Source organism: Leopardus geoffroyi, chromosome A3 (genome assembly GCF_018350155.1).
Source record: "Leopardus geoffroyi isolate Oge1 chromosome A3, O.geoffroyi_Oge1_pat1.0, whole genome shotgun sequence".
Taxonomy (NCBI): domain Eukaryota; kingdom Metazoa; phylum Chordata; class Mammalia; order Carnivora; family Felidae; genus Leopardus; species Leopardus geoffroyi.
Window position 1 is genome coordinate 118,659,667 of NC_059336.1, and position 23,999 is coordinate 118,683,665.

Sequence of the window (23,999 nt, forward strand, 5' to 3'; positions counted from 1 at the left end):
CATGACATTCCAACTCCCAATTTAGCTCATGTAAGGCGAGCCACAGCTGTCACCAAGTGAGTGACCCTGACTCACTCGGGAATGGGTGACTCCCTTAAGCAAGAGCAGGGGTGAGCTTCACTGTTTATGGTGAAAGGTGGGTCTGCAAAGGTGCCAGGCGCTCACACTCAGAAGGCTCCTATGAGCCCCTGACCCCCATGCTCTGCCTTGGGCTCTTCTTCCATGGCAGTGATACACAATCTAAACTGGCCTGGATGAGAGGAGCCATACATGACTCAGGGTGGCAGGAAAGATCTCACCAGACCTACAGTCAGTGAAAGTTTCTGCCTCCAAGGCATAGCCAGTGACCTTTACCTTCTTCTACTGATCCCTATAAATCAGAACAGGGGCATCGGTGACTAGAGAGAAAGGCTCTGGTCCAACACTTCTGGTCCATTGTTGTTCTTGCCCAGAACCTTCTTATACCACCCTAGGAAAAAAAAAGCTAAGGAGGCTAGAGCTGGCAGTCGCACCAGGGCCTGGAACGACCTCATGAGCGTGCCTCTGAAAAAGTGTGGGAATTTGGTCCATGAACACATCACTGGAGCCACTCCAAGGACTTTAAATTTGTTAGGAAATTGAGAGAAGTTGAGCTGAGCAGAAGGGACCTGAGTGCCAGGAACCTATTTTGGGTACCAGGGGAATTGGTCTCTGGGGAAATTTTAGAGCACTGACAAAATCATAATCACAAGGCTCCGGGAAGTCTCTGCCCCAACTCTACAGTTGTCCTGGCCTCCTCCTCTCCAAGGCAGGCTGGTCTCAGATGTGAGCACTGGCCCTCTGTCTTTTTCTCCCCGGGCCTTTTGCTCGATCCCAGGCACAATTAGTCTTTCTTAGGCCCAACAGATGCACTGGGATTGGACAAAAGCTCTTTTATTTATGGACATTCTTTACCCCTTCTCCCAGTCAGGAGAGAGGTTTGAGGAGTTACTAGCTTTGACCTTGGGTGGACAGGAAAATAAATGGTGTGGAGAGTATACCAAACAGGCAGTGTGAAGAGGCATGAGTGGTAAAAGGGTCTGGAAAAGTATAATCTTCTCCCTATCACATGTTTCACGCCCCTGTTTTAAGAACAAAATATATGATGATCAGCCTGCACAAGACATGGTAAAAAGGATGAAGGCAAGTAGGCACTGATATGTGAGCTTCAGCTAACTCATAGGACCCATGCTAAGGCATGCTGTGCTGTGGTGTAGTCCAGGGAGAATCCAAAGGTGGGAGACCTACCCCTACATCTCAAATGCATTCATACTTTGCCCGGGTTGATTCATGGTGGCATGGAATAAGGCTGACAACGACAAGTGCATGGGCACCAGAAGAACGTGAGACCAGCCCCAGAAAGGTGTGCTGGCATAGCAATGAGGCTGATGGTTAGAGTTCTTGGTGCAGAGGTGCAACAAAGGAGGTTAGCTGCTATAGTAGCTCTGGGAAAGGATCCACCCTGCTCAGTTATCAGGATCTTGGTGGAGATATTGCAAGCAGCTAAGGGACCCTACCGGCTGAAATTGGCTCAAATCCCAAGGAATGCACAGGAAAAAGAATGCTGGGGAAAAGTCTGTCACCACTGCCTGAGACCTCATAAGGGTAGGGACAGGAAGGCTGCTCTCTAAACAGATTAAAATTGGGACTGGAGCTAAAAAGAAGAGTGGCTGGGTGACCCTGTATTGCCAGGGTCAGTGATACCATCAAGGACAGAGGTGGCATCGTCACTAGGATAGATGCCATCAATGCTTCTGAAGTTTGGATTCTTATAAGAAGAAGGGCAAATCAGGGTCAATGTCAGGACAGGGCTACTTGCTCCTCTCTTCGGTGTGTCCAGTGGATTGGGTGGCAGAAGGCACCCTCACTGGGTCAGCACCTGGGGGCAAAAGAAGTTGGCATCTTACTAACAAGAAGGAATGATGATCCAGAATTTAAAGCAAGCCCTCTGTGGGTAAGGATATAAACACATGAAATCCACAGGATAAAATATAAACTTTCTACTAATGACTCATCAGAAGTTAGTCTATGTTTCTTTTCTTATCCCTTGATTCTGGCTGTATTTCAGTTTTCATATGTACCTCATTCCTCTTAATCTTTTAGCCATGAAATTCATTATCATCGTCCTCTCTTCTAAAATTTCTTTTGTTTCCTATGGTGAATTTGAAAAACACATATATCAACAATTAATAACAATTTTTAGTCCCGAGGTGAGAAAAGCATCACTTTGCAGTTACTCATCAGCATCACTAGGTGGCACTACAGTAAACTTCAGTCAAGCCACACAAAGTTAACTGCTTGGGGCGGGGATAATCTGGCACGTCATCTTCCTTTAGAGTAAAGGCAGTAAACTTCATCCTCTAGCTTGTCTCCAACTATTGCCTTTTCTAGGCACTCTCCCACCCATTCCTTACCTTAACTCCCCCGACTCCCAGTTCCTTAGCCTAACAGTCATGAGAGGCCGATATTACATTCAAATTGTCAGTCGGTGGCAAAAGCCCCTCAGAAACCGGGTGTATCCCCTTCTCTTTCTTCACTTTGCCTCAATACTGACCTGAGTCTCCCATATTAGGGGTTCACGGTTTCCCTCCCAACTATTCTTTCATTCCTAATCCAGTTCTTACCTCAGGCCCTGTCTATGGTCCTCACCTGACCTGGGAGGCTGATTCTGGACATTCTGCTGATATCTTCTAGCAACGTCCTCAGATGGTGGCTTAAGTGTTCCACAGCAAAAGCAGCAACAGCAGCAGCAACAGCAACAGGTGAGCAGAGCACACAGGAGGACAAGTGTCTGAAAGGTGGGAAAGAATGGCCTTGACCCAGCAGTTCGTTTAGATTTCCATTCCAGTTCCCCTCCCTGAAACCCCCAGCACCCAGAAAATAAGAGAGAGCAGAAGCATTTGTCCTAGGAGAGGAGGCTTAGCTCTCCAAGAAGAGGAGGGTCACCCCTCCTTCCTTATTCTTTTTTTTTTTTAATGTTTTTATTTATTTTTGAGACAGAGAGAGACAGAGCATGAGTGGGGAAGGGGCAGAGAGAGAGGGAGACACAAAATCTGAAGCAGGCTCCAGGCTCTGAGCTGTCAGCACAGAGCCCGACGCGGGGCTCGAACTCACAGACTGTAAGATCGTGACCTGAGCTGAAGTCGGACGCTTAACCAACTGAGCCACCCAGGCGCCCCCTTCCTTATTCTTAAAGGACTAGAAGAATTGTATACCTTGAACCAACAACTATTCAGTGTAAAATAGTAAGTGACGCCTTCTTCGCCAAAGTGATCATATACATATATTCCCAACGAGCCATGCCGGTCGTAGATTTTCCGCTTCTTGGGGTCACTCAGTATGGAGTGGGCTGTGTTGATCTCTTTGAATATTTCTGTTGCTTGAGCGTTCCCTGGATTCTTGTCTGGATGATACTTCAAGGCCAGATTCCTACCCAGGCAATATGCAAAAGGAGGGAGAGGATGGCTAGGGAATGGCTGGGGAGGGAGGGCAGGATGAATGACAGGGACAGGCCTTTGGATGTGAAGAAAGAATGCATGAGATGTGGTGCCAAGGATGGAGGCAAGCAACCCAGGTCTAAATTCTGTCCCACGCCACAATGAAATGGATGATGGCCCTGTCTGACCCAAAGTGAGGGCTCGAGGGTTTAAAAATGGGTCAGAAAGCAAGGTAGAAAGAGAAGGGTTTAAGGGGGGGAAATCCCAGGGCTTAGAAAGAGGCTGAAGTCTAAACCTGTAGGCCTTTTTGATGTCTTCGGGTGAGGCGCCCTTCTTCAGCTCCAGCACCGCATAGAGGGTTGTGCCACTTCTGGACAGCCGGTGGGCCGCTTCATCCAAATGAGCCATGATCTGGGTCAGAGGAGATGCATTTGTGAGAACTGCCACAGGGGAGGCCACGGAGAAGTGAGACTCCTAGTGACAGGAAACCCAATGCCTTCATTGGCCAGTCAAGTAAAATGACTACAAAGGGACAAGCGCAAGACAACAGTGAGCGGGCTCTGTGACTAGCAGGAGAGTGCAGGTGACCAGAAAGGACATCCAAATTCAAATTTTAAAGAGGAAACGGCTCCTCACATTTCCCAGCTACAGCCCTTTCCCTTCAGCGACACAGCCCTCCAGACACACCCCGCGTCGCGGAGAGGTGTAAGCAAGGGAAGGCCCAAACCATGGGAAGAAGCGGATTTTGTCCAGAATGACTAGTCCCGGAAGAGACGGCCTGTCCAAGCTCACTGCGGCGTTGGAAAGACCACGGCAGCCCAGTCCTCGTGCAGGCTGGGTCTGGAATCGGGGAGATGCACAATTCCCAAGAGAGAAACAATTCAGACCAAAGCCTGAGCCACCTGAGAAGTCAGGTGTCCCAAAAGCCAGGCCAGAGAACGCTGCTGCAGCTAGGCCAGAGGCCTTCTTCTCCCTAGCCTCCCCTCTCAAACCTCGGAGCGCGGGCAGCGGGGAGAACACAGGGGTGACTCCAGGGATGAAGACCCAAGCGAAAGGAGTAGCTGCGGGGGCCGACCAGACAGGGACCAGGGAGCAGGGCCCCAGAGGGTGGGAGGCAGCCAAGGCCACAGGCTCGGAAGGTAATGCTCTGGTTCCCAGAGCCCTCTGGCTCTGTGTGGACTCCGCACCCGGCCTGGCGCTCTACTTCTACCTCAGAGTCGCCCTCCTCGGCTGGGGAGGCCTCGCACAACCTCCATCCGGGTGTGAAACTTCACACCGCCGAAGTCCAGTGGGCAACCGCGCTTGTGCGCCGCGCCAACCTTCCGGGTCGCTTTTTGGCGCCGCCGGAAAATCTGGAAGGTGAGGCTGCGTGGAGGCTGGGACTTATTTCACTCACAAGGAAGTCTGGGCGTAGGGATCAGCCCCGCGGGCCGCGACGTCCCCCAGTTCTTCCGGTGGGCGTGGCCTCCAGGGCCATCCCTTCTCCCGTGGGAGGGGATCACCAGTCCTGATCGGCTTAACGACTCGGTTAAGATGATGGGCTTGCTCGCTGTGGCTGTGTGAGAGGTATGGCTCCTGCAATCCTTTCTCAAGAGGTGTATTCACTTCCCAGTCTTTTTTGGCAGAATTTAGGGGCCTCCACTTCGTCCTTTCTTTCCCTTCTACGTGGAAACTCCTACACATCCTTTAAGACCCGCTTGAAGGTCGATATTCCTGGGAATCCTTCCTTCATTCCCCCAGTTGTTCCCACCTTGCTCTGTCAAAGCAATTACTATATTGTAATTACTAATTTGCACGTTCCCTTAAAACGATAGTTTGAACATTTCCAAAAGTCACTACTGTTCTTCAAAAACTTCATTTAAATACTATTATATCATGAGGATGTGCCATAATGTATTTTTATAATCCAGCTTGGATACTTAAGTTGTTCCTAGCCATTTGCTAGTGTAAAAACCTTATAATGAAAATTCTTATCTATAAATCTTCAGATAAATCTCTTCCCTGCTCCTTTGAGGTGGATTCCTGGAAGGGAAATTAATAGGTCAAAGCAAAAATTTTTGAGACTCTTAGTCCTTGTTGCCAACTTTCTTCCCAGAAAGGTACCACAGGTACCAATTTACATCCCCACAGGCAGGGCTTGAGAGCACCAATCTCCACCTGACTTCACTTCCTGTGATCTCCTATAGGAGGCAGTCTTTCCACCACTTTACGACTTCTTAATTTTGGTGTTCTTTACAGAGGAGCACTCAATGGCTTCCATTACATGTGATTGAAAGAGCTTTGTTATTTCAATAATATTTCTCTGTTATACCTCATGTGGCTTTTATCACTCTCTTCCCTTTATACGGTCTTCTGTGCACATTTACATCCTCTTCTAGGTTTTAAGTGGTAAATCAGTATCCATCCCAAGAGATGTGAGCCATCCGAGTCAACTAAGGAGTCCATATGCTATAGGCACAATGACCAGTGAATTAACAAATTTATTTCTGTAGATCTGTGATCAGCATATGGGGTGGGGATGAAAATCTTTGGCATCAACCACCCAGTTACCTGGTTGATAGATTCTGGGTAAGAGGAGTTTATAGGTTAATCACCTAAAGCAAAGGAACTGAAGCTGACAATTTTTTTTTTTTTTTTTTTTTTTTTTTTGGTGGTTCGTACTATGATACATTTCCCTAGCTAACTTCCAGCCTTTCATCACCATCATGGTTGTCAGGACTAGCAGACCAACCCAGGCTGTTGCTTTACACTGGGGAGACAGGAGAAGGCACCAGAAGTGCAGAGCACTTACTTTCCAGGCCCCGCGTGGTCTGGCCCCCACCTCTTACTCTAGCTCTGTTAAGCACTGTTAAGCATCACTGTTGTGCTTGCTCTGGTCTCTGCTGCACTGCTTTTCTGTCAGTTCTTTGAAGGCACCATGTTCCTTCCCACATCAAGGGCCTAAGTCTGCCTGGAGGATTCCTCCTCCGGCTATTTGCTAGCTGAGTTCTCATCCTTCTAGGATCTCAGCTTCATGTATCCTCAGATAGGCTCTTTTTTTTTTTTTTTTAATATTTTTATTTATTTTTGAGACGGAGAGAGACAGAACATGAGCAGGGGAGGGGCAGAGAGAGAGGGAGACACAGAATCCGAAGCAGGCTCCAGGCTCCGAGCTGTCAGCACAGAGCCCGACGTGGGGCTCGAACTCACAGACTGTGAGATCATGACCTGAGCTGAAGTCGGACACTTAACCAACTGAGCCACCCAGACACCCCCCACCTCACCCCCCTTTTTTTTTTTTAAAGTAGGCTTCATGCCTATTGCAGAACTGGTTGGGCCTAAACTCACAACTCTTGAGATCAAGACCTGAGCTGAGGTCAACAGTGGGACATTTAAGTGACTGAGCCACCCAGGCATGCCATCCTCAGGCCTTCTAAATTGAGTTCCACTTCTCTCTCCCTACCTCATAATACCTTCACCATGATTTGTGAATGTATGTTTATTTGTGTGTTCATTTGTTTAAGGTCTGCCTTCCCTAGTACAAAATACAACAAATACAACTCTATGAAGGCAGAGACCTTATGTTTGTTCACCGTTGTCTCCCCAGCACCTAGAGCCATGCCTGGTTCACAGCAAGTGAGTTAATGATTTGTTGGATGAGCTACAGTAGGGGGAGCCCTCTGCTGGTGCAATGTCGGCCTAGAGGTTGAGCCATAGCAAGAATTCCCTAGGGCAGAAGCACTTAGCTGGGGAATTGGAAGACTCAGTGCCTCTTTTCCTCATATGATCCTGGACAAGAAGAGACATAAGGAGTTAAGAAAAATAAGGCAGCAGGGGAGATAGTATTGGTGATTCTGAGCTCCTTGTTTGTCTTAGTCTTCCTCCAGTTTCTAACACAGTTCCTGGGATATTGTAGGTGCTCAATGAATGTCGGTAGGTTGAATGAATAAGCAGATGTTGTGTGTCTTTTCAGAGGTACTTTAACCTAATAATATCTTTTGATTCTCACAGCAACCATGAGAGGTGCTGTGATCACATCCCTGCTCCATAGTAGAAGTGAGCCCGGAGAAAGAGGGCAAATTAGGTTCTGAGAAGAGTTAGTAAATATCTTCCAGATCTTGCCAGAGGCTCCAGAATGTTATTACTTCTTATCATTGCCCTCTGACATTCTAATTAATTCTAATCATAGTTTGCTGGCTCTTGAAATAGCCATTATCTTTAAGTCTTCTGTGCCTCTCCTCTGAATGAAAAGACACTGCAGCCAGCAGGCTGCAGAAATGGGAATAAAGCAGGTAAGTCAGCCTGGCATCCTTCGCCTCTTCACTTTGCCTTCACCTAGAAACAGACCCCTTGTGGCTCTTTTTCTCTGCACATGGTCTCTTCTAACACCCAGCACAGTACCAGGAAGAACACACAATCCCAGAATCAGAAGCCTTAGACCTTGGTTTTGGCTCTGGCTCCAGTGAGCCGTGTGATCTTGAACAAGGCACTTAATCTCTGAGATTCTTTTCCCTCTTCTGTTAAAACCTGTGCCTCCACAGGGTTGATGTCAAAACCAAATTAGACTTGCTGTAAAAAGAACAGAAAAAACAAAAACAAAAAATAACTATGCTAAAGAATGATTTCAAACTAAAACCTTTTCTAGAATCATTTGCCCTTAAGTCACTGATCTTATAGTTTACTATCTCATAGAGCCATTTGGTCTCTCCTGGAGAAAACCAAGAACCATCCCTTATTTACCCACAAACAGCTAAAGTTTTAGTCATATAGCTGGAATACCCATATACAGACAGACAGCAGACATTGGCATATTTATGCCCAAAATATCATGCTCTTGAGCATATGCAGTGGGAGAGAGAGATCATCATTTGTCATACCCAGCCACTAGGTTCTAGAATTGTATAGTTTTTGAGCTGGAAAAGACCTCGAGTCTTAACTCCCATCTAATGCCTTCATTTTGTAATTGAGGGAAGTGTGGCCCAGAGAGAAGGATTGACTTGCTCAGAGTCAACCAGTAAGGTCCAGACCTAACCTAAGTCTTCTAAGTTAAGTGTCTGTGCTGTGACTGCTCCTTATACACACCAGCTCCCTTCTCACTTTAAAACTGAGGTCTAGAGAGAAATCAAAGTTGTAGTTGACATTCACCTCCTTTCATGATGTCAGGTAATGTCCTTCTTTACCTCCCTCCAGTTGGAGGCTTGCTCACTTCATGTGCCCAGAAACATCATTGGCCCAGTTTGTTTGCCTGTCGTCCCTGGGGCAGACAGCCCGGGGTGGGAGGTGGAGGGCTTCCAGCCAGAGAGGCTGCTGCATACCCCTGTCCTCTGTGCCCAGACTGCAGACCTAAGGGCAGACTGACAGAGCACAGCCACCTCACCTCTACAACTTTGATAGTAGTGTGTACCTCTTAGGGTTGTTAGGAGGACTAAATATTTAATTTGAACAGTGCTTGGCACATGGTAAGTGCTGTGTTGTCATTGTCATTGTCATTGTCACCACCATCATCATCATCCTTTCCATCTGATCACCTCCCAATTTTGTAAAGAGAGAAGCTGGTTTTCATTTTGTTTCTGGGAAGAAGGGAAAACTCAAGATCCTTCCTCTAGGAAGATTTGCAAATTGTCATTCTATCCCCTTTCTATATCCTTCTCTCAGCCTCTTAGAACCCCATTTCCTTGTTTCCCTACGCAGTACCCTCATGATGCCCTCTCACTATCCATAATATCCCTGCCAGGGCTCCCTAAACAGTCAGAACTCTGAAATTATCTGTCTCACTTCTTCTCCTTCAGTATTTCTAATAAAAACTATTACCTCCATAAAATGAGCTCATCCCTAAGGGCTAGGTGGAAAGCAGTCTGATTAAAACACTACAATTCAGCGGTGCCTGCCTGGCTCAGTCAGTGGAGCAGGCAACTCTTGATCTTGGGGTTGTAGGTTCGAGCCTCATGTTGGGTGTAGAGATTACTTAAAAATAAAATCTTTTTTTTTTAATGTTTATTTTATTTTTGAGAGAGAGAGAGCATAGGTGGGGGGAAGGGAAAGGGGGCAGAGGATCTGAAGCAGGCTTTACACTGACAGCAGAGAGCTGATGCGGGGCTTGAACTCATGAACTGTGAGATCATGACCTGAGCCGAAGTCAGGTACTTAACCGACTGAGCCACTCAGGCACCCCAAGATTGCAGTTTTTAAATGGATAAGCAGAGAGAGGTGGTAAAGGTGATATTTGAATCAAGACCTAAAGCAGGTCCTCAGGTGGGTCATAAAGACATCTGACAGATTGCATTACATATAGATGAGGAAATGCAAAGGTCCTGAGGTGGAAGAATGCCTGGTATATTGTAGGACCTGCGTGAACGCCACAGTGGCTGGGGAGGGAGGTGGGGGTAATATGAAATGAGACAAGGGGCCTATAGGGCTTTGTAGGCAATTGGAAAACCTTTGGCTGGTACTGAGTGACGTGAGGAGGTGATGGATCTGGCCTAGGTGCCTAGTCACTGGATTGAGACTAGATTGTAGGGCAATAAAGGTGGAAAAAGGAAGACAACCAAAGAGGCTACTGCAATAATCAAGAAGATAGATTATGGTGGTTTGGATGGTGGATAGATGATGGTGGATGGTGGTGGATGGTGGTGGGGTGAAAATAGAGGCATCAACGGTGATTCTAAGGTTTCTAGCCTAAGCGAATGAAAGGACAGAGCCACCATGTTCAGACATGGGAGGACAGCTGAAAGAAAAGGTTTGGGATGGGGTGACAATCAGGAATTTGGTTTTAGACCAATGAAACTGGAGATGCCTATTAGATGTTAAGGAGGTAAGGTCAAGTTGACATTTGGGTATTTGAGTTTGAAGTTCAATGAGAGATCTGGGGATCATCGTATAGATGCCATTTTATTTTTTTAAGGTCTTTTAATTAAAAAAATTTTTAATGTTTACTTATTTTTGAGAGACAGAGAGAGACAGAGATAGAGCACAAGTAGGGGAGGGGCAGAGACAGAGAGGGAGATACAGAATCCAAAACAGGCTCCAGGCCCTGAGCTGAGAGCACAGAGCCCGACATGGGGCTTGAACCCGGGAATGGCGAGATCATGACCTGAGCTGAAGTCTGACGCTCAACCAACTGAGACACCCAGGCGCCCCCTTTTTAAGTTCTTTGAAATAGAAAATTTCAAAAAAAAAAAAAAAAAAAAAAAAAAGAATGGCACAGTGATCCCCCATCTACCTACCATTGAGCTTCAACAACCATTGTTTTCTGTGGTTTCTAGATAGTATTTTTAAGGCTTGAGACTAGATATCTCTATGGGAGTGTAGAAAGAGAAGAGGGTGACCAAGTCCTGGACCACTCCAGCATTAAAGGGTTGAGAAGATGAGGAACAAGCAAAGGAGACTGAAAATAAACAGCCAGTGACGTAGGAGAAAAACCAGATTAGGGTACCCTGGAAGCCAAGTGAAGAAACAATTCCCAAATAAAGATGTAATTACAGTCTGATAAATGCTGAGGAAGAAAACGAAGTGTGCAGTGAGAATGTGTAACATGAGAACTAACCTAGGCTGGGAGTCAGGAAAGTCCCCCCGGAGGAGGTGACATTTAAGCTGCAGCCCTCGTTCATCCTGTCTATCTTCAACTAAAATCCTGCTTTCTCCAGCTTTCTTCCACTCCCAACAACCAGCTCTTTTTTCCTGGGATGGCTTTATCAAGGACTGTGTGTCAGCCACTAGGGGGCGCTTGGGACACCGTGATGAGAAAGATAATTCCTGCCTTTAGGGAGCTTGTATTCTAGTGAGGAGACCGACGAGCAAATCATTTTGTTTCAATGTGCTGAGTGCTGCCAGCACAGAAGCACAGCAGCCCTTGAGAGCACCAGAAGACAGAACATAACTCAGCCTGGTGGGGAAGCCTGAAAGGCTTCCTGGAGGTAACAACTGAGCAGAATTTGGATGCCCTCTTTACCTCTGCCCATACCTTTCAGCCTGGCTTGGACCTTTCAAGTGTTAATTAACCCCTTACCTGCGTGCTTGGATTCCAAATCTCGTCTGAGATCTCAAGCCCAGCCTAAATCCTGGCTTCAGGGCTGGACTTTGCTCTCTTTCTCTCTCAGTATGAACTGGTCCAGGCTGGGTTCCTTGAAGCCGCCTTCTGACCCATTCTCCCACCCTCTGCTCTACCACTGACCTATCCTCCTGGGAAGTTCCAGGGGTTCCTGTCTCCTCCAGCCCTTTGGGACTCAAAGTGGCCTAAGGAATCTCCTTAGGGAAAATTGATACCTGAGGCAGGACAGGACAGACGTTAAGAACATGTGGGTAAATCAGTAACCAAAGACTGCAGAATAGAAATCTCTTGCAATCACGTTAAAGCCAGGAGGGGGAGGAAATGCACCTATCTTGTTCACCAGGACTCCTCAGTTATCCTAACAAAGTACATGGCAAGAAATAAGTGTTCAGTAAATGTTGAATGAATAGTTCTTACAAGATTTCAGTTCCTTACGGCCAGCCTTAAGCTGCCCTTCTAACCCCTGCATAATTTTCCTAGCTCCTAACCAGGTGTAGAATGCCTTTCTCAGACCTGGCATTCAAGAGGACCCTTTGCAAAGATTTTCATAGGGCCACTTGATGGCTCAGGTACAAGCAGTCTCTTTCACTGCCAGGCTTTTCTTGCATAAATTTCCAAGCACAGGCAACTGTTGGTATTCTCCCCGCTGGTGCCCTCGGTTTCTGGAGGCGGCACGTTCCAAGGCCCAACACCTAGGGAGCCGCGCGGCAGAGGGCAGCCCTGTAATCCACCTGCTCCCACGCTTCTTTCCCCGCCGCCTGCTCGCTCCCTGCCCTGTGGCGGGGCGGGCGTGTGCCGGCGTCTGCGCCCCCTCTCGGGAACCCGGGACTGCTGTCTGCGCACTGTGGACTGCCCAGGAAGGGAAATCCCCCAGAGGAAGCCATTGTTGTTAGGTCCCCTGTTGTCGTCATCTGCTGAGGCACGGCTAGAAGAAGCCCCTTCCCCGCCCAGGGGTCCGCTGTTTCTCCCCATTCTCGAGCTTGCCTGCCCCGGCTGCTCCGGGTGAGGCTACAGCATCCCAGCCCTGGAGTGCGCGGTGGCCTCTCCGCATCCTACTTCCGGGGGGCGGGGGGGGGGGGGTCTCAGAAATGGGGAAGCCCCAGGCCCGATTCAGAGTTTTGAAAACCGACGGCGCCAAGAGGGACGTGCCAGGGCCCTGACCCAGGCGCGCTGGGCTTGAGTTCCACCCCGCTCTAACAAGGACCTACAAGGTGACCTTGGCTGGTGGCTTCCCCTCTTGCTATCTCAGTTTGCACCCCCACGACCTTAGGAAGGAGCTGAGGCCCCACTCCTCTAGGGGAGGTTGGAGGGAGAAAGGACCCCCACCCTCACTCGTGGGCTTTGGCCTGGGCCTTCCGCGGGGAGTCTGGGGGAGGGTGCTCTGGCCCTCGGCGCGGCGTGGGTGGAGACGCGGCGCCGAGGGCTAGCTAGTGCAGACCCTTTGGTTCTAACGTTCCGCACCGTTTACCGGAGCACTACGCTCCCTTAGCGCAAGCCGCCCGCAAACCTTGGCAAGGGCCTCACTCTCCCCCGCCCGAACAGCCAGCCCGCCGCCCAGCTTGCCTAATCCGTTCAAGCCTCACCTCCTCCGCGAAGCTCTCCCGGGTTAACCCCATCTCTTCCAACCACTCTATCTGGCACGTGCTCCTGATGTTTGTTTGATGGTTTATTTGGGGGTGTACACGCGGTCGCAATGTTTGGGATAATAACAGGGCTAGGTGTCTATTCTCAGAACCCTACATGACGGACCCCCCCGGTGTGTTCTTCATGAAGGGTGCCCATTGATTAATGGGTTTCTCTGCCGGACTCACCAACCACTCCCACCCTCCACGCTTCCCCTTCCAAGCTCACTTTTCTCCCTCCTCCTCCAGACTCTTCACAGAGTGTCACAGCTTGGAGGGCACACTACAATCCCCACCCCCATTTCATCCTACAGTGGCCGCAGGTGTGAGGGGCAGAGAGCATTGAACGTTTGAAGGTTTGACTCCAGGCTTGGCCACCCACTTTGCTGTAAGTCACTCCTTCCCCTGGGGCTTCCGTTAAAATGAGGCAAAATGAGGTAATGCCCAGCCAGGTGCTAGGGATTCAGAGGTAAAGAATCACCTGCTGACAAGCTGCAGCTTCCCTCCAAGAACAGTGGCTTGTGACCAGAGAGGTGGCATGGCTCCTTCCTCCTCCGGTTGCCCCAGCCTGAGTGACAAGACTGCGACGCGCGCTCTCTTCAGTCGCCAGCGCAGCGCCCTGAACTGGAGAGGGAAAGAGGAGGGGGCTCCAGTCCCAGCCTTTTATTCACCAGCTGCATGACCTTAGATGCTTCTTCCTCGGCAACTCAGTTTACTCATCCGAAAAATAGGGATAGTAATGGATTGGAGGAGAGCAGGAAGCTTGTCACCCAATGTCTCTATAAAAATAAATGATAATGAGCGGTACAGTGCTTGGCAGCAGATTTTGCTTACAAATTCCGACCCCACATCCTCCACAGAGGGGTTTCTGGCCGCAGTCCCTGGAGTTCTCCCGGATGTGTCACTGCTCACCCCACACTTTCTGGTTCTCTCGAGCTGGGTAATAATGGACCCACACCTGTTTCTACCTCCATGTGGGGGGCTGAGCGACGACCCCGTGCAGGCTTGCAAGGGGGGATGTTCCTTAGAAGACGGTTGTTCTGGAGGTGCCTAGGCTTGTGGAACACCGCTCGGAGCCAGCAGGCGGAGCTTGGGTGGGGGCGGGGCTAGTTTACCAGGGGGTGGGGCTATAGAGATAAGGCGTTCTCTAGAACCCTGCGGGGGCGCGGAGGGCTCGCGTCGCCCCCACCTGGCTCTGGCGCCTGGAAATGGGGCTTGGCAATGGGGCGGGGCTCCGGGGGGTGAGGCTTAGGCTTGGGGGAGAGGCCCGGGAGCCTGGAGGCGGGGCTTGGGGAGCTCGCCCCACGCGGGGCGGGGCTCCAAAGGCCGCGGGATCTGCAGTTCGGACTCCCCGCGCCACAGCCGCTGCAGTTCCCTCCACTGTGGTGGCCCCGCGGCCCTGCGGGGAGTCCGGGGGTCGGCTGGACGCTCGGACTTGGTGCAGAGCCGGCCCCGCCTCTCCCTTCTTCAGTGGGGCCTAGACGGTCGGGGCCGCGGTGACATGGAGCCCTCTCCTGCCACAGGGGGCTCGGAGACCACTCGCCTGGTGAGCCCCCGGGACCGCGGCGGCGCCGGTGGCGGCCTGCGCTTGAAGAGGTAGGACAGACCTGGGCCGGCCCTCGGCCCGGGGGCGCCACCCTCATGCCATCCGTCCATTTCGTTTGTCTCTTTCTCGGCGCGGCCCCGGCTGGCCGCCCGGGCGCACCGCAACTCCCTCAGCTTCTCGGCGCCCGGCTCTGTCCTCTCCGGCTACATAGCCAGCACCCCCCGACCCTCCCAGCAGCCTGCTTTGCCTCCTCCCGGCCACCTTCTTTTTCTCGGTCCCACAAAACGGCTCCCCGGCCGGTCCCCCGAGCCTCCGGACCTCTCTGCCGCCCTCGCCGCATCTGACTTCTCCGCGAGTAACTGCTCCTCCGTCGGGCTGGAGTCCGCGCCAGGTGCCCCGATGTCTGCATTGCTCCAGGGCCCTGGCAGTGGGAGCACCTCGCCTCCCAGGCTTCGGAGCCCCCGCTGCAGTCCCCTGGCCCTTCCCTCCGTGCGCCTCGGGGCGCCCCCTCCAGCCATGGCCAGCTGTGCGCACCCGGGCCATGGGCCCGGGCTCCACGGCGGTTCTTCCCGGCCCCTGGGGGGCGGCGGCCGCCGGGAAGCGAGGGGGTGGCAGGGAAGGAGCAGGTGCGGTCTGGGCGGCAGGGGGTATTCCCGGCTCCGCACAGACGGGGCCGGGGGCGGCGAGGTGTGAAATGAGGCGCGCGGAGCGGCCGGGACAGCGGGCCGGGGGCGGCCGGAGAACCTCCTCCGCGTCCCGCCGGCCTCCCGCGCCGGGCGCCCGCCAGCTCTGTCCGCCTTGTCCCTCAGAGCGGCCGCGCCAGGCCCATCCTGGCCACCTCCACTGGCCATTTTGTCTGTTGGCTGACCGTCCGTTTGTCTCGGAAATTTGACAGGCTCTCCGGCTTTTCCTCTTTCTTCATTTCTCATAATCGTTCTGTTTCCCTCCGAGCACCTTTCCCTTTGTCTCTGATGTGATGCCTCTGTGTGTTTCTCGCTCTTTCCCTGGGTGGGGGCCATAAACCTGAGTGGGTGGGGGAGTGGATGAACAGAAGGGAGGACAGACTTCCCGTCTGACTCCTTCCTGCAGGGGCCTGCAGACGTGGGCAGCTGTGGGGGCTCCAGCCCAGGCACTGGCGTCTCTTCACCTATCCTTTTGATTCTGCTTCAGGCCTTTGTCCCCTGCCCACACCCGCCCCCTCTAACCCTCCCCTCTACCCCACTATTATTTGTTGTTTGTTGGGGGTTTCAGAGGGCCAGCAAGAGAAAACTGCCTTGCCTTTCCTTCTCTCTAAACAGCATGTAGACAACCCCCCCCCCCCAACACCCACACCAACAATGAAGCTTCTTTTTTTTTTTAATGTATTTTTTTTTAAGTAGGCTCCACGCCTAATGTGGGGCTTGAACTCATGACCCTGAGATTAAGAGTCGCATGCTCTAACGAGAGAGCCAGCCAGGCACCCCAACAATGAGGCTTCTTTAGTGCCCAATTCATGCATAACAAAAGGGAGCAGCCTGTTGATGGGTGGCTACCTTGATGACTAGCTACTCTGTGCCTTACAAAAAAGGCATCTTGCCCACTGCCCCAAAGCCACGCAGCCTCTGCTTGCTATCCAGACCCGCATCTTGGACTCCCAGCTCATTTTCATTCTCATATGACCATTAGTCACCAAATCCTGCAGTATTTTCTGAAAGAGGCTCTTCCCTACCTACCTGCCCCTCCCCTAAAGTTCTCTGGAGGGGCTCTGTGGCTTGATCTATTCTGGATCCTTCCATCTCCTCTCCTCTCTCCCTCCCAGGCTAATATACACCAGCAAGGTCATCTCAGGGCTAGGGAAGGATATATGAAATCAATCAGTATATCTCCCTTGATGTTCCTTTGAGCCCTCACTTTCCTCCTCAGCCCTTGCCCTGGCTCCTGACACTTAAAACTCCCAGCCACTTATCTTGTCATTGGCATTCCATGTGTCCGGAACCCCTTCTTCACCTAGGTCTCGTGTTAAACATCTCTCCCTCTGTGACGTTCTCCTCACCCCCATTACAGTCCATCATTCCCTGCCTGGTGCTCCAAAGTCCTTTGTTCATAAATCCCCCTGGCCCAAACCCCTCCTTGCCTAGTAAGCCATTTGTGACACATCTATCTCCCCCACTAGACTGGGCTTCACTATGTGTGCACTGCCTGGCCACCTGAGTCCTGGGCACCCAACAATGTGTCTACCTCATTGAAGAATGAGGATGGATTTCAAAGCCACCCTCACCTCCTTGTCTTCTCTGGAAACACACCCAGAATCATACACACCAAGATTCTAAGTCTTGGAAGAAAATTCCGAGAAACTAATCTACCTGCCAGCACTTGAGTTTTCCCTACAAGCACCAAATGTCCCCCCCACCTCCCTCACACCTCAGTTCACCCACTTGGCAGAGCTCTCCCTAGCCAGAAGGCCCCAGGCATCCCTCCTCACTTTACTGCTGTGATCACATTTCTATCTGGAGCCTTCATTTTCACTCATGGGTATTTTTGTCACACCTCCATGAGTATTTCTAGGACTGTGTTTTCCATTTAGGTTCTTTGTTCTGTGGAAGGTTCTGGCCTTGTTGGGGTTCAGGTTGGGTAGTGTAGTACTAGGGTTGAGAATTGGGCCAGAATGAGCCTAAAACTCAGCCTGAGCTCAAGCTCTGGCATCCCAGGTGAGGGCCCAGCCCCATTCACTTATCAAGGGAGGCTTATGGCACGGTACAGTTAAGGCGGCCTCCACTGGGCATTTATGGTCAGACTGAGGTCCAGCTAACATGTAGCAGACTCCAGAGCCGCTGCTCCTACCACTGCCTCCCCATCCACAGCAGTCTGTCCTTCGTCCTCCCCATGACAACCTCAGTGTGGAATCCGGCCACTAGTTCTCTGTGCCTGGATCCTCAGACTTTTTGGGTCCCGACATTCCACCTCCTCTCTGTTTCTTTCTTTCTTTCTTTTTTTTTTTTAATGTTTATTTATTTTTGAGAAAGAGTGTGAGTAGGGGAGGGGCAGAGAAAGGGGGAGAGGGGATCCAAAGCAGGCTCCACACTGACAGCCTCGAACTCACAAACTGTGAGATCATGACCTGAGCTGAAGTCAGACACTCAACCGCCTGAGCCACCCAGGCGGCCCTCCACTCCTCTCTTCAATGGCCACATTTCAGCTGCATGTCTAGATAGAGAAGGTGAAGGATCTGGAGTGGAGGCACGAGGAGATGGGTCTGGGAGAGAGGCACTCAGACCAGGATCACGTGCTTCGTCTGGCCTCACACTTTGACACCACCTGGCCATATTGCCTCTGCTTGGCATGTTCACCCTGTCTCTATCAACACCTTCCCCATCCTTCAAGGCCCTTCTCTTGGTGCCTCCTTCAGTTGTTTCCCTGGTTTCTCTTGGACTCCTCTACCCCTCTATCCTCTGAGCGCTGATAGCACTTTGTTTTAACTGCTCTGATGGCGATAGCTACCTTCTGCTACATATCATAGTACTTAGGTACGCATTTGTTCACCAAAAGCTCCCAGAGATCAGCATGATCCTGCTGATTTTGTGTGCCTTATGCTGCCTATCAATTGGTTATGGTGGAGTCGGCTCTCTACCATGAACTAGCTGTGTGGCCTCCATGTGTCCTCTCCCTCTCTGAGCCTCAGACTTGTAATTTCTGTAATAAAATGTTAGACTAGACTACCTCTATGGCGCTTTGCAGCTGTGAGATTCTGTGGCTCTGCGTACGAAAGGAAAAGGGCAGCTGGGATCCGAGCTGTTTGCTTAGCCCCCATCTCTCATGTGGCCCTCTGTCCCCGAGGCTCCCGGGTTTGAGCAAGCCTGGGGACAGACAGAGGGAGTGCGGGGCCATAGCTGATGAAGGCCGTCTGGGGGAGTGAGGAACAGATTCAACTGTAGCCAAGCCCCAGGTTGAATTGTGCTACCTGCCTCAGTCTCTTCACAGAGCCCTCGGAGCCCCTCCCTGAGGAACCTAAACCTGAGGAGATGCCCTTCCACCATTGCCACAGGGACCCCCTGCCCCCGCCGGGCCTCACCCCTGAGAGGCTGCAGGCGCAGAGGCAGCTGTGTGCGGCCTGTGCTGTGTGCTGCGTCTTCATGGCCGGGGAGGTGGTCGGTAAGTTGGAGAGCAGCTCCTCCGACCCCATCCTCTCGACACCTGCCTCGGCTGCTCTCCACCCAGAGAGAGCATCCCAACAATATTCCTGGGTGGACAAGCAGAGGAAGGGATGGCTGGGGTGGGGAGTTGGGTGCCCGGGGCTCAGGAAGTGGGAGAGGGTGAGGGATAGCACCGAGGGGTATTTAGGGCGAGGTCTGGGGGCAGAGGGCCAGGGCTGGCCTCTCGGCATTAGCTAGTCTTTTTAAAGTCCTGTTTTCTTGATATCAAAATGTGTCATTATAGGAAAACTAGAAAATGTGGGTGAGTGAAAAGAAGGAAATAAAAACTCCCTGTAATCTCATCCCCAGGGAAAAACATGGTTCACATTTTGGTGCACGTCCCCGCAGTATCTTTCCGTGCTTGTACACACACTACCACGGAGCATGATATCTTCCAACTGGACCCAGACCGCCCATTGCTTTGCCCTTGCAGGTGGGTATTTGGCGCACAGCCTGGCCATCATGACGGATGCAGCCCACCTCCTGGCGGATGTGGGCAGCATGATGGGCAGCCTCTTCTCCCTTTGGCTCTCAACCCGTCCAGCCACCCGCACCATGACCTTTGGCTGGCACCGCTCAGGTAAGGCCCTGCGTGGCCCAGTGAGCCTCTGATCTTACCAGAAGGTACCTCCTAGGGTCCCGGGCGGGTCTCTGATAGCTTGTCTCCCCCTGCAGAGACTCTGGGGGCTTTGGCCTCCGTGGTCTCCCTCTGGATGGTCACTGGCATCCTCCTGTACCTGGCCTTCATCCGCCTGCTGCACAGCGACTACCACATCGAGGGGGGTGCAATGCTGCTGACCGCCAGCATCGCAGTCTGTGCCAATCTGCTGTACGTTCCAGCATGGAGCAGGCACCATGCGGGGTTCAGGGCAAGGGGTCCTCCTCCAGGGTGGGAGAGCTGGCTCTCTCCCCTCCCCAACAGGCATGCAACATGCGCACACGGTTCTCAACTGTCTGCCCCAGGGCTGCCTGAGAACAGACAGGAGAGAGACCTAGACGTCAGAGTCAGCGGACATTTATGAAGGGCCTACTGTGTGCCAGCTGCTCTGCGGGGGGCTTTCATCCAGTACTGTCTCATTTAAGGCCCACAACCACCCTATGAGGTAGACTGTGTCGCCCTTAGCGTACAGTTAATGAAATAGGTCCCAAGAAGTGGTCGGGTGACTTGCCCAGGCCACACAGCTGTTCAAGTAGCAGGGTCAGGATCTGAATCCCTGTCTCCTGCACCATGTACGGTATTTTTCCCCCCAGGCTGCACGATTTGTCTCTCTTATCCAATGCTGTCTTCTTCCCCGGGTTGGGAAAACAGGGAGACAATAGGTGGAGAAAGGGCTCCTGGGGAGGTGAGTTGGAGAGCCATGGAAATAGGGCAGAGGAGGCCAGGAACAGGCCACCTGGGCTGAGCTGCTCTGCTTCCCCCTCAGAATGGCCTTTGTGCTGCACCAGGCCGGGCCCCCCCACAGCCACGGGTCTAGGGGGGCGGAGTATGCACCGCTGGAGGAGGGGCCGGGGGAGCCCCTGCCCCTGGGGAACACCAGCGTCCGGGCAGCCTTTGTGCATGTGCTGGGGGACCTCCTGCAGAGCCTTGGGGTACTGGCCGCCTCTGTCCTCATCTACTTCAAGGTACTGTGCACGCAAGCCTGCCCCAGCCTGCCTTCCCCAGCTCCACATCCGTCCCCTCCTTCCCAGGACCCTTGGCCTCCCTCCCCGCTGACTCCCAGCTCCCCAGGTCACGGTCCCTTCCCCTTTAGCAGGGCTCTCAGGGGCCTCTCGGGTCCTGTCTTTCCAAGACACCCCTAGATCTTCCACTGGAATATTCCTGCTTCCTGGGCTTAGAGATCTCTTTCTCTATAGCCTCAGTACAAGGCAGCTGACCCCATCAGCACCTTCCTCTTCTCCATCTGTGCCCTTGGATCCACAGCTCCCACCCTCCGAGATGTTCTTCGTGTCCTTATGGAAGGTAAATCAGATGCCACTCTCCCTGCCCAGGGCCCTCTCTGATCTCCCTCCAGCTCTGAGCCACCTCTCTTCCCTGAAGAGAATGTTGGGAGAAGGTCTGGGCCCTGGGGCCTATTGCTAGAAGGAGGATTCAGGCACAGGGGGAATTGTGGGGGTTAATGGTAAGCAGGTACAGGGTAGGAGAGGTAGAGTCTGGTGGGGGGGGGGCTGCCTTTGGGCAGGAGTGGCCCTGGCAGTAAGCATGGCGGGTGCTGTTTGCAGGTTCCCCCCGAAGTGTGGGGTTTGAGCCCGTGCGGGACACACTGTTGTCAGTGCCAGGAGTCCGGGCAACTCATGAGCTGCACCTGTGGTCCCTTACGCTCACTTACCATGTTGCCTCCGCACACCTGGCTATTGGTGAGTCCTCACTGGCCGTAGCCAGTTACCTCCTAGAAACAGTCCCCCATCTCCCAACCCCACCCCCCACACTCCCCTTCCAAACCTAGGGAGGTAGCCTGAATTGCTGTTTCTGTCTCTTTCTTGATCTCTCTTACACACACATGCATGTTGGAGACAAGGAACCCTGGACAGGGTGTTCTGGAGGGGAGGTTTCCCCCTCTCTGAGGTAGTGCAGAGAATCAGCAACCCTTTAAAAGATCACTAGTACCTGGGTGGCTCAGCGTCCGACTCTTGATTTCAGCTCAGGTCATGATCTAACGGTTCTTGAGATTGAGCCCTGTGTGGGGCTCCACAATGAGAACGCGGAGCCTGCTTGGGATTCTCTCTCCCTTTCTCTCTACCCCTCTCCCTGCTCAGGCACACACACACACACACACACACACACACACACACACACACACACACTTTCTCTCTCTCTCTCTCTTTCAAAACAAATACATAAACTTAAAAAAAAAAAAAAACAGATTACTAGTACCAATAGGTCTAGTGACGGGGCACAGTTAGGTAAGTTATGACAATGGGGTAACATGGAACTATTCAAAATGATGATTATGAACACTGTATGGCAACTAGGAGAAATGTTTATGGTATAAAGCGAAGAGAAAAAAGCTGAATGTAAAATTATATCTACATTATGATTCAACTATTAAAAATATATATGGTGACTCACAAGCTGACAAAGGATTTTTGAGTTTCTTCCAGATGCAAGAAGCAATCAGAGACATGCAATTTGGATGCCAAAAATATTATACTTTGTAGGATAGTTGATGGTAACTCTAGAGGGACAATGGGAGAAAATATTTAACATCTGGATTGTCTTGGAAAGTCGGGTACTATGGCTGCTGAAACATACAGCTGTGTGTTAATAGTCAAAGAGCAGAAGAGAATAGAAAAATAAGAATGGTTTGGTGTTTTAGCCTGGTAGCATGGTTGATTAGGGGGTGAGTCTCCCCAACCTTTTCTTTGGCATTTTTATGCTGTTCATACAATACAGAAAGAAAATAAAGCTTCTCATTCAAACCTGGCTTTAATGCTGTGCAAGCCATTGGGTCCCCCTTCACCCGGCCTTATCTTGGCCCCTGCCTGATTCCCGACTCCCCTGGGAACCTGCTGCCTCTTATCACTCTCCCACAGACTCCACGGCCGACCCTGAAGCTGTCCTGGCTGAAGCCACATCCCAGCTCCACTCCCGGTTTGGATTCTCCAGCTGTACCCTGCAGGTTGAGCAGTACCAGCCCGAGATGGCCCAGTGCCTGCGCTGCCGGGAGCCCCCCCAGGCCTGAGCCGAGGCTCTGCCCTCACCCCACTGCCAGGCCCTGGCTCAGCCCTGGACTCTCAGTACCTGCCTCCCCGCTCTCCGAAAAGGGACAGAACTGGGCCCATACCCCTTCCTCTCTCCCTCCTTCCACCTGCCGGCGCCCCAGCCCCCAGCCCCAGTGGGCAAGACCAAAGTGGGTGTGGGGGGCGGGCAGGAGTCAGGCTGAATGGGAATCGATTGGTGGGGGTGTGTAGAAGCCCCTCAGTCCCCACTCTATGGTCTGGGGAGCACAAGCGTCCTCTCCATGCAGTTCATTTGTCTGTGTGGCAGGCTGGCTGGCTGGCTGGCTGGCTGGGGGCATCTGCCTGTCTGTGTGCTGTTGGTGTGCCTATGCCTGGGGGAGGTCAGCAGGGGCCCCCTCCCCACGTGGCCCTCGCTCTGTCTATGCAGGAGCCCCAAAGCCCGCACTTTGTCCGTGTGTTCTAGCCCTGTGGTTTTGTCTCCGTGTGTGTGTGTTTCTTGGTGCTGTGGCCTGTGTGTCTCTGTGCCTATGTGGCTGTGCTATAGTCTCTCTGAGTCTGCACCATCCATGTGTCCTTTTGGGGGTCTGTCTGTCCATCCCTCTGTTGGTGCTGTGCCCTCGGCTATCCCAGAGAGAGGGAGGACTCCGCTGCAGCTCCACCAATAAACTTGTGTCTAACTGCATCTCTCAGCCCTTGTACTGACTCCTCAGGAGGGGTTAAAGGAATCATGAAGCCACAGTGACCTTCCTTCCACAGCCCTCCCACCTCCTACCCAGCCCCTCCACCCTCTCTACCCTCCAATATCCATTCCCATGTAGGCTAAAACCCTCCAGTCCTTTTATTACCTTCCCTGACTTCACAGCCTGGGTCGCTGGCTCAGGGAGAGGCCCCACACACCACGGGCCTGGTTGCAGGAGAAAGTTGGGAAGCAAGGAGCCAAGGGATCTTGGAGACTCGTTCCTAAAGACTCCCACAGGCACCATGGCCTCAGGCTGGTCATAGAGAAGCTTTGTCCCTTCAGGGGAGAGTGGTTGGACCACATGCTGCTGTGGGCCTAGTTCCTGAGCTGTATAAGCTGTCAGGGGGAGAGGCCCTCATCCTGAGACCAGTTTTGGGCTGTGGACACCAAGCACCTCTTTTTAAAAAAAAATATTTATTTTGGGGAGAGCACAAGTGGGGGAGAGGCAGAAAGAGGGGGACAGAGGATCTGAAGTGGGCTATGCGCTGACAGGCTGACAGCAGAGAGCCCAATCCAGGGCTCGAACTCAGGAACTGCAAGATCATAACCTGAGCTGAAGTCAGACGCTCAACCGACAGAGCCACCCAGGTGCCCCACCAAGCACCTCTTTTACAATTATCCTCCCTTTGCCTTTAAGAATCATATACATATTATTATTGTTGTTGTTGTTTTATTTTAGAGAGAGAGCATGAGTGGGGGAGAGGGGCAGAGGGAGAGAGAGAGAGATGGAGAATTCCAAGCAGGCTCTATAGCATGGAGTCTGG

The 23,999-nt window shown here is 51.9% G+C and overlaps 2 protein-coding genes across 6 annotated transcripts; one reads left to right on the forward strand and one right to left on the reverse strand.

The window, feature by feature from the left end:
- Window positions 1-896: 896 nt before the first annotated feature.
- Window positions 897-4,774, reverse strand: DNAJC5G (DnaJ heat shock protein family (Hsp40) member C5 gamma). Of its 3 annotated transcripts, none has more exons than XM_045447367.1 (5): window positions 4,666-4,774; window positions 3,751-3,866; window positions 3,234-3,447; window positions 2,668-2,809; window positions 897-2,170 (listed from the first exon to the last, which is right to left on the reverse strand). In XM_045447367.1, the coding sequence occupies exons 2-5, from the start codon at window positions 3,861-3,863 to the stop codon at window positions 2,118-2,120; spliced, it is 522 nt and encodes a 173-aa protein (XP_045303323.1). In that variant the 5' UTR covers window positions 3,864-3,866; window positions 4,666-4,774; the 3' UTR covers window positions 897-2,117. The 3 variants fall into 3 exon arrangements, with proteins under 3 accessions (XP_045303323.1, XP_045303322.1, XP_045303321.1); XM_045447366.1 differs by having other exon boundaries at window positions 897-1,897; window positions 2,673-2,809; window positions 3,234-3,531; XM_045447365.1 differs by having other exon boundaries at window positions 3,234-3,531.
- A 140-nt stretch (window positions 4,775-4,914) lies between these two features.
- SLC30A3 (solute carrier family 30 member 3) lies at window positions 4,915-23,178 on the forward strand. 3 transcript variants are annotated; one of them, XM_045447372.1, is made up of 8 exons: window positions 13,756-14,699; window positions 18,596-18,777; window positions 19,252-19,398; window positions 19,494-19,647; window positions 20,243-20,441; window positions 20,673-20,778; window positions 21,039-21,173; window positions 22,350-22,621. In XM_045447372.1, exons 1-8 carry the CDS (start codon window positions 14,605-14,607, stop codon window positions 22,496-22,498), a joined length of 1,167 nt encoding a protein of 388 aa, XP_045303328.1. In that variant the 5' UTR covers window positions 13,756-14,604; the 3' UTR covers window positions 22,499-22,621. The 3 variants fall into 3 exon arrangements, with proteins under 3 accessions (XP_045303329.1, XP_045303327.1, XP_045303328.1); XM_045447373.1 differs by lacking the exons at window positions 13,756-14,699; window positions 19,494-19,647 and adding an exon at window positions 4,915-5,021 and having other exon boundaries at window positions 22,350-23,178; XM_045447371.1 differs by lacking the exon at window positions 19,494-19,647 and having other exon boundaries at window positions 13,751-14,699; window positions 22,350-23,178.
- The last annotated feature ends 821 nt before the right edge of the window (window positions 23,179-23,999 follow it).